The sequence below is a fragment of the Aquarana catesbeiana genome, linkage group LG05 (assembly GCF_042186555.1).
Source record: "Aquarana catesbeiana isolate 2022-GZ linkage group LG05, ASM4218655v1, whole genome shotgun sequence".
In the NCBI taxonomy this organism is placed as follows: Eukaryota; Metazoa; Chordata; class Amphibia; order Anura; family Ranidae; genus Aquarana; species Aquarana catesbeiana.
This window is the reverse complement of record NC_133328.1, coordinates 60,566,120-60,576,337: the sequence shown is the minus strand read 5'-3', so window position 1 is coordinate 60,576,337 and position 10,218 is coordinate 60,566,120. Positions and strand designations below refer to the sequence as shown.

At 38.4% G+C, this 10,218-nt stretch overlaps 1 protein-coding gene across 1 annotated transcript in view; it reads right to left on the bottom strand.

Annotated features, from left to right (window-relative positions):
- Nucleotides 1-1,030: 1,030 nt before the first annotated feature.
- The window catches only part of GPR158 (G protein-coupled receptor 158), a 364,240-nt gene continuing 355,052 nt past the window's right edge, over nt 1,031-10,218 (bottom strand). The window contains exon 11 of the mRNA XM_073629786.1: nt 1,031-8,940. Coding sequence (XP_073485887.1) covers nt 7,138-8,940 — 1,803 coding nt within the window. The 3' untranslated portion in view covers nt 1,031-7,137. The remainder of the gene's footprint in view (nt 8,941-10,218) is intronic.

The following is a 10,218-nucleotide window of genomic DNA, read 5'->3' as shown; positions in this document are numbered from 1 at the left end:
AAAACACTTGTAAAATGCACAAGTGAGGCATTTCTATTGAAGTCTATGGGGTCTAAAACGCTTCTAATGGGCCAAAAAGAAGCTCATGTACTTTTTTTTGAGTGACAGGCATTTTGCTTCAGGCGACAGAATGCTCAGATGTGAACAGGGGCCATCAAAATAAATGGGATTTGGCTTGTTGAGCATTTTAGAGCTACAAGCTTTAAGCAAAAAATCGCTCAGATGTGAACAGGGCCTAGGGTCTGGGAACCATAGAAATAGACCACAGTCCAGGACCTGTATAGCACCCTGTGGCTAACAATATGTTGCACTACTTGGTAGGGTGAGCATCTAACGCAGGATCAAGTGCCCAAAGCAAACATTAGAGGCTGGCCCCACATAGTGGGGTGCAGGTATGGTCCCCAAGGTACATCCTGAGGGTAAGCAATTCAGAAACTGCTAGAGAGCCCAGGGCAATAAGCAGTCTGAACTTAACAGAAGCATCAGAGAAAAAAATGAAATGGCTAAAAAAAGAAAAATACTTCTTCAGTGGAGAACAGGTCCATCACCTAAGGACACTAGCAAAAAAACAGAGTCTCACAGAGTGGGCAGGGTTATATGAGCATGCATTGGAGATGGCCCTAGCAAGTTTTTTACCAGTGTCCTATCACTTGAAGATAACCTGCATATAACCCATGGTCTATGAATACATGTCCTATACTGCACAATTCGGCTACATTTTTTTAGTCTTTTCTTAATTCAATGAATGTATACCATTGCTGAATCATAAAAAAATATTAACAAGTATGCATGGCAAGCATGTTGCAATCTATTGTAATACTAAAGATTATATCTTAATATCCTTTGTGGTAGCATGGTAAAATGTGCATTTTAGTGCATGTTGTGGCAACGTGCATATGTCAATGGACCCTTACGGGTGTCAGATGCCACTGGCAGAAGATTACACAAATTAGAGCAAACATTATTGTGTATAGTCTACTTGAAATAAAGTCATATAGTCAATCAAATTGTATAGTAGAACACGAGTCAGTTTTCTTACAAATGTGTTTTTATTGTATTTAATATAATATTTACATGCTGCGACACATCACAACATAAGTCTATCAAATTTTTTTTTAATGGTGGATGCTGTACAATAAATACCATTATAATATATATCCTCTCCAGTAACACAGATTAGGGTGAATTTTCTTACAATTTATGTATTATGCATATTTTATTTCTAGAGAAATACTAAAAGAAGGCAGTGTTTTCTTGGTCCTATCTACCACTAGCATGCAAAAAACTAGGCTTTAAAACTAAAACTACCAACAGATTTTATGCAAAGAATGTCCTTGTCAGTGACCAAATATTATTGTGCTGCATATGTTATGAGGTTAAAAAAAAACAACAAAAAAACATAGAATCTGTTTGTTTTGAAACCAACACCTTTAGAAAGGAGAGAGACATGAGCGGTGGAGTGCAATTAATGCATGCAGTCAGAGGACAACTTACCATTTGCTTGTTAGAAAAGTTATATATGGGGGAAACGTCTGTTTATAAAAGACAATTTCTATTCAAAATATTTCTTCTTTTGTGCTTTTGTTAACAATTCTATATATTGGGGATTCCAATTATAGCCAACCGCTGCGTTTGATTTACTAAAGCACTTTGTTTACTTTGCAAGGGAATTTTCGCCAGAGCTTAGTGTATGGCCCGAAGCTCTACTGACTTCCATCATCCAATCATGTGCAAGCATAAATGCAGTTCTTTTTACTTTCCTTGCATGTAATTGGGTATTCTTTGCAAAGTGTGACTTCAGCACATTCGATAAGCTCTGGGTAAAATTCCCTTGCAAAGTGCAACTTCCCCTGCAAGGTGGCCAGCCTGTTTCCATTTAGTAAATGCACCCAACTGCCTCAACAGATACTCAACAGGCTGCCCCAATAGATTCTTTATAATGTTGAATAAACAGTGAACCACAGGGTTGTTTTGCAAGAGAGTATTGGGGGGATTTACTAAAACTGGAGTGTGCAATTTCTGCTGCAGCTCTGCACAGAAACCAATCAGCTTCCAGGTTTTATTCACAAAGCTTAACTAAACAAGCTGAAGCTAGAAGCTGATTGGCTACCATGCACAGCTGCACCAGATTCTGAGTGCTCTAGTCTTTGTAAATCTCCTGTTTGTGAGCAGGGGCAGAGAAGCACACTGTAGTTGAAAAATCTTGCCGCTGGAGCTTTTGAGTGAAAAAAGTATTCTACGGTTTTGGTGGAACTTGGCTTTAGGTGCTGTTGACCACTTAAGCACATTGGGGTTGATTTACTAAAACTGGAGAGTGCAAAATCTGGTGCAGCTCTGCATAGAAACCAATCAGCTTCTAACTTCAGCTTGTGCAATTACATTTTTACAAAAAAAAAAAACAGAAAGCCGATTGGTTTCTGTGCACAGCTGCATCACATTTTGCACTCTTCAGTTTTAGTAAATCAAACCCCATGCCAGTTACACACAAACAACTGGATGTCAAAGGAAAACTGCACTTTTAACCTATTTTTATTAGCGCCCATCTTTCTTAGAGCTAATTTCTTCTCCCTTAAAGTCCCCTGTGTATATTTTTTCTATAATTACCTTTGTTCAGTTATCTTCTTGCCTATCCCCTGACAAACAGGGTCCTCTTTTCTAGTACTGGGCAGTACTCAGTAAAGCAGAGAGTGGCTGATGTAATGACATCAGAACCGTACTGTACATCGTTGTACTGTGATTGCAGGGTACCATGGTGATTCCCTTAAAGAGGAGGTCCAGCCCCCCCCACGAAAAAAAAAATTAATAGTCAGCAGCTACAAATACTGTAGCTGCTGACTTTTAATATTAGGACATTCACCTGTCCTGAAATCCAGCGATGTCGGCACCCCAGCTGATGTTTCCATCGGCTCTAGGGTGCTGCTGCCACCATTGCCTGTAAGGGCTTCGCTTTGTGAATGGCCAGGTAGTGGGGGAAGGAGGGGGGGTGAACTTCTGGGGGACCTTGCCACAGCCAGGGGACGGGTACCTGTCAAAAACAGGTACCTATTCCCCCTCCCCCCCGAAAGGTGGCAAATGTGGCACCGGAGGGGGGGAGGAAGCAGATAAGTGGAGCTTCCACTTTTGGGTGGACCTCCGCTTTAAGAAGGCGTGTCCATGACACCCTGCAGACATAGGAAGTGGGTTAAATGATGCTGGGTGTCATTGAACCTGGAAGAGGACTGGTGCTGGATGACTGGAGCAGTGAGCCTTGTGGGAGAGGCGAGTATTGCAACAATAACCTTTTATTAATTTTTACTAATTAGGGATACTACATTTTAACATAACATTTAAAATGTTTGTATTGGATGGGCAAATGCTGTGTGCTTTTAAGTGCATTCAGCTTTCATTTGAGATGCATCTGAGGTTCCTTCTGACCTCCTTTTGAGTTGTTTTGTGTCTGCTTTTGCATTTTTATTGACTTGTACAAAGAGAAAAGTACATACAAGTTCCCATGCACAAAAGCCCTCAGCCCACAATGCACTGCTTAAGCTGCTGTCAAATGTACAGTTAGCAGACAAACCTTGCATTGAAGAATGGTTTGACGGCTTAGAGATATGTGATCACGCAATTTAAGGTAATTAAAACCTGCCACTGGTTACATAGCATCAATTTTATTATTCCTGGAATACAAGCACACTGTTTTCAATGTTTCCAGGAATTCCATGCTGAGTTTGTGAATCACAGCCAGTCAAAAATAAAATTGTGAAGTGTAGAACATTACACCTCCATATATATTATATCTCCCTAACGTCTTCACATTTTGTCACTTAAAACATGAGTCAATTATTAAAGAGTATCTAAACCTAGGAACAAAAATGCAATACTTTGCAGCTTACGAGTCCTTAGATGTTGTGGCTGCAGTAGGTTACTTTTTTCCAGCTAAGAACATTTTCAGCAAATACAAATACATTGATCTTGCCAAAAAAGCAGAGTGTTTGTCACTTCCTGTGAGCTGCACCAAAGATTATCTTCCTTCATAGCTATCTTTTGTAAAATACAGATTAAAATGCCTCCCCCCTCTTTCCCCATGTAATACAGATGAGGAGATGCAGACATGTTTGTAGTACATATCAGGAGAGCAGCCTAGGGGAACAACAATGACTACTTCCATAGATACAGCAGAGAACTGACATGGTGTGTATTATCTGCAGGACTACCAGGTGAAAATAAAGCAAAAGAAATTCAAAAAAAGAAAATTAATGCAGCCACCACACCAAGGACTAGTAAGCTGCAATAAAAAAAATGTTGTTTTTGGGTTTACATACACTTTAACTCAAAAGTATACCCACCAATTGAAAAAAAAAAAGCTAAAATCACATGAATAAAATCTCATCATCTAGATGTGCATGCATATATCCAATATTTTCACAAGTATTCTGGATGCAAATCTAATTAGCAGTTTCTGACTTTCCTAGTAAAGTTGAGAGCTGCCCTATCTCCTTGCAACCACCATATCTCTGTGATGGGAACTTCACTGGCCAATTAGAAAGTGTAGCCATTTTAGCAGGTCTTTGGAACTGACAGGTCTACTTTAGGACCTCCGAAAATTACTGAAATTGTCTCTAGGAGACCTAATTTGGTAATACAGCATTTGCTAGAGGTGCAGCTGTAAGAATATTTGTGGACCAGTATGATATCTAATAGGCTATCCTGCACCAGGCATACTGAATCTTATATTATACAAAAAAAAATCAAAAATATTTCTTTTGATAGTAAAATCAACAAAGTGACACTTACGGAATAAGCAGTGTGACACTGTACAGTATTTACTGCATCAGCGGCCTGACATTTTGTACACAAATGTGGGCTTTCAAATGTAGATGTTCAAGCCTTACTGTGCAGTTGGCCAAATCCCAAAACTCTAGAACTTTCCCAGATTTTTTCTGTTACAATCCCACATTATCCTTAATAACCCACTTTCAGGCTCCTTCAGCTTTGTAGGTCAACATTTGGATGAAAGGTTGCAGGACAAAGAAGAAACAACAACCAATTTTTAATACTGTGGAAAGACTTACGCATTGGGTTAAACCAGGCAAAACAAGGTTAGCTTGCCCCTGCATCAGGGTTCAAGGGGATGTCCAACACTTTGTAAATCCACTGAACAATCTAGTAACTTCAAAATGCCTTGCATGTAAGTGACCTCTTAGGTTTCTTGGAAGTTGATTTGCAGTATTCCTCAAAATATTGCCTTAACTATCTGTGGGGCATGGACCCACTTTAAGTTACGATTTTGTCCCTTTCTTGACATATGTCTATATTTCATTCAACAAAAACCTAATCATATGAATTCCTAGTGAAGTCCAAATGGTGCTATGATTTTTAATAGATAGCAACTAATGAAATCATTGTCCTGGTTGTTGCTGCAAAAATATTGCTCTGTTGATTAAGCTTCCAATGTACACCACTAATCTATCAACAAGAGTTTGGAATGGCCTAGCTGATCTCATTATGCCTAAATAATTCTGTAATGGTTCATTTGAACATCAAAATATTGACCAACAGAATTTGTATCATAGTAAGCTGCTTGTTACTTGCACGCATCAAGTATGCAAACAACAAAGAGAAACGTTGTCAATGACCCATCTTGTCCTGCATGCCTTACTTTTTTGTGCTGTAACACACTGTAATAAAAAACAAAAAAAACAAATACTGATAGTTAACAGAAAAAAACTGCTTACAATGCATACACTTTAAAGCTGCTGGTACTTTACACACAGGTGTTTGCTTAGTTTTGAGTATGCATAAAAAGAAGTCGATGTATAGATCCAAACACTATATATATGTATAACATATGAGGTTTCGGGGGGTGAATCCACATGAAATAAATATCTCAGGACAATGGTATGCACTGTAGTAGGCCATATGCAAGTGCATACCCAAACATATTACAGTACTTTTGGGTATGGAGTTAAAATTTCGGGGGAATATTTTTATTCTTCCTAAGGGAGTGATCAGGTTGGGATGGATGTGGCTTTGCAAAAGTAAGCATTGTCTTGCCCAAAGACAAGTAAATAAGGTTGGATATTACATGGGTCATGGTAGAACTTAAAGCTATCTCAATGACAATTAAAGTGCAATTACCATTAGAACATTTGCATCTTGTAGGTCTTCCTGTGCTTATGAATTCATTTTTCAAAATATCAAAGTGTAACATATTTAAATTCAGTGAAGATTCCCTACTTTTCAGTGGTCTAGTCAAAACTGTAAAAGGGCAGGCACTTTTTATATCATTTTTATTTTTTTCCTTATTTTTTATTATTCTTTCCAATCTCTCTTATTATTCTACAAATGATAATAAAGATGCGATTCAGAGGTAAAATAATTACAGTTAAACATTCACTTTTTTTTACAAAGATGTGAAAGCTTAAAAAAAAAAAACAGGTAAAAGGGTTCTTTAATGGGTGTGAAGTCCGTCCCTGACAAATTACTACAGTTACATGAAAATACTGATACTTCCTTTTCATGGACTCTTAATGAAACCATAGGCAATAAGTAACTTGTCCTCTGAGTTACACATACTCATATTTAGGTAGGACCAGTTGATTTCTACTAAATCTAAGGCTATAAGCACTAAATATATTATATATATAAGCCAAACAGGTACTGTAACATTCCTTTTGTTAAAAATAAGAAACCCTGGTTAAAACAGTATCAAACTAGAGTACTGAATATTATATTGAGGTGAACAAAAAAATAAATCAAATCACAATATAAACCACATCAAACAAAAAAATAGTTCTTGTACAATATGTGGCTTTCAAAGCCAAGTGAAAAGTTACAGAAACTCTATAAACAAAATGTATAGCAGGTATTTTGGTTGCAATATCAATACAATATCTGTAAATTTGCATAAATGTTTTGTGTCACAATATATCAGTTATTTGCAAATATTATACAATCTGGAATGCTTTAACATGGGACACAACTGTGTACAGGAAACATACACACTAATAAGAAAACGAGACCAGTCATTTTATAAAATGTATCTTTTTGGGATGCATTAAGTTAGCAGTGTTATCAGGATTAAATAAGTCGAACCAAAAGTTCCATTTCTTTCTAATGTTTAAAGTATCACGTTCAGCTGCTGTTTATTTATCTTTATTTGTCATCATTGCCATGGTAGTCCCATGGACAGATGTCCACCATATTTGTTTTTTGCATTGTTTCGTTGTGTTTACTGTCAGTGGCTTCTGTATCTTGTTCTGATTGTGAAGTAGAAAGATTTTCCCAAGGACATACCTCGACTAATTTGCACTTGTCTATGCCATGTTGGTTTGAGGTACTTTTACCTTTGTTTACTGGAACAGCTAACATGTGGTCTCCAACTGCTGAGCAAACCTCTGCACTTTTAGATTTGTCCATTTTCACATTTGAGCTTTTTGGATCCAATTCTTTTTCATGACCTCTATTTCGACCTTTATCCTTTTCAATATTTTCATCTTTTTTTGAAGATGTTGCAGAATTTTTTGCTGGCATGGCCAGTACCCTCTTTTTTGAAGGAGATGTTGGCATCTCTCTGGATGGAGATGAAGGACTCAAACCAGGGCTGGTAGGTGAATATTTACCTCTTATTACATTTAATCCATCCTGGGGTTCAAAATCCCATGGGCATATCTCTGCCTGAAGAGCTAAGGGTTGTGGCAAATTGTTATTGGAATTAATATGGCCATCTAGAGGTGGTAATATGCCTTCAATGATAGGGAGATTCTTTTTGTGTTCTTTATCTTGTGAACTAGCAGATATTTGTTTCATTGGTGCTTCTTGCTCTGCTATTCCACCATCACCAGGATGATGTTTTTTGGAACTTTCATCTTTCAAAGCCAGTTCTTGGCTATCCTTTGTATTTAGGTCAGATTTTCCTGAGCTCTTCTGTTTTGATTGATGATGTCCTTGTTCTGTTGTCTTAGTTCGACTGTGAGATTTGCTTTTGGAGCGGGATGTGTGATTCTTTTCAGAGTCTAAAGGAGCAATGGAGACATGCTTTTGTACTTTATTTTCAGAAGGCACAGCAGTGGGTGTAAGATCGTACATTTCCCAAGGACACACTTCTTCGATATCAAATTTTTCTTTAAATCCTAGAGCACCTATTGCTTTATCAGCTTCCGACAATGTCAAATTCATTGCCTGTTGCTTCATTATGCCAGGCTTGTGACTTTTTTGGATTTCCTCAATAGGGCTTGATGTTCTTGGCTGCTGCTGATCTATGTTCTCCTCTTTGTCAGGACAAGACTTGCCTCTTTGAACCTCTTTGTCATTAGAATCAATTCTTTTATATTTTTCAGAGTCTTCCAAGCTTTTTGTTTTTTCGCCTAAACCTAAGCTTTTATCCTTAGAGTTTGCAATCGCGCTAAGTGATTTTTGCAAGACAGATAAACTTGGATGCAATGGTTTCTTATCTAGAGTGAGATTATGGGCACTTGCAGACTTGCAGACCAAGGGCACTGATTCAGCAGAAACGGCTTCTAGTTCTTCAGCCTCCCTGTGACCAAGTTTTTTCCCATTCACAGAATTCCGTATTGAATTTTCAGACACATCAATCTTTTCTGTGGAAATTCCATTGGGTTTGTCATCTTGCCCTCTCAAATGATCGTAGGTGCTATGGGACTTTTTCAGCGAAAATGGCCGGTGTTTTGTGGAGTCTTCCTTTAATTTTGCATTGTGAGCATTTGAATCCTGGTGACTCTTCTTACTGGTGTTTTTTGGGTTACTGTGATCTCCACCTTCTTTGTCTTCTTTAGAACACTGCCGGCTAACAGATTCAGGGATCTCTGTTATTCTTCTCATAATTGATCGCCCCAAACCTTTCTTAGAACACCTCTTTTTTTGAAGATGAGGATTATTTGCAATCATCTTTTTCCTTTTGTAGATCTCCAACTGAGTGTACAGTTTCTTCAGCTCATCCTAGAATTTGTAAACACAAAGAGTATTAAAAATTGATTAAAAAAATATATTATCATTATAAGAATTAAAAATTTATTACATGTGGAACAATATACTTATAAATGCCCACATGAAATATGAATTAATACACTAAACTGACTGAATTTTTGACACTGAACAATGTGGCAACCGTATGCTTTTTATACTGTCCAATAGATTTGGTGATAGTTTTCTTAGTAACTAGGTGAAATATAAAAATGTATGTAAATCCAAAACATTTTTATTTCATATTTGTGTAGAGTATGGACATGCTAAATCTTCTATCAGGATTTTTATTGCTGCTTAGGGCCTGTAGTTGGAAGGTCCCAGCTTGGAAGATTCTTTGCCACAGTCTATCCTGGTGACCATTATCTCTGGTACAAAAATTGATGGGAAATGTAAAATTTTGGAGTTGTTGCTGGAACAGGCAAAGGGAAATCTTCCAGTGGGACAACTGCTTTGGAGCCAATGAGGGACTTTACCCTCACTTTGGAGATGCTTCATCCTACACAGCTGTGTCTCTGGGACATAAGGTGAAGAGAAATATCCCAGTTGGCACACAGGCAACAAAACTAAAAATAACCATTCCATACTTTACCCAAAGCAAAAAAAGTTTTAGCTTTGTAAAGAAATATCTGGTACTGTGTGATATGTAAGGGCATTGTCACATGGGGAGTCCACAGTCCCCTGTGGGATAAAACTCTAGCATTTTGTAGCTTACACAGGATTTTTCTTTGACTTCCGGCAGCTGATTGAACTGGCAGGGGAGCAAGAGGGATATGTGGGTCTGTGGAGTCAACATTAATGTGAACCAGTTGCTTTGCCATTCAAGGGGTAATATTTAGGATTAGATTAAGGATCAAGCCTCAGTGTAAAAGTGATTGTAAAATCTCATGTTTTTTTCTATTAAAATAACAAACATGTTATACTTACCTGCTGTGTGCAGTGGATTTGCACAGAGCAGCCCCCATCCTCCTTTTCTGGGCTCCCACTTCTGTGCTCCCGGGCCCCTCCCTCCTGTTGAGTGCCCCCACAGCAAACAGCTGGCTATGGGGGCACCCAAGCCAAGCTGCAGCTCCCTGTGTCCATTCAGACATGGAGATGCGGTTTGACCCTGCCCCCTCTCTCTCCTGATTGGCTAACTAACAGCAGTGGGAGCCAATGGCGCAGCTGCTGTGTCTCAGCCAACCAGGAGGGAGATTCCCGGACGGCTGAGACACTCGTGGACATCGCTGGACAGAGATGGGGCTCAGATAAGTA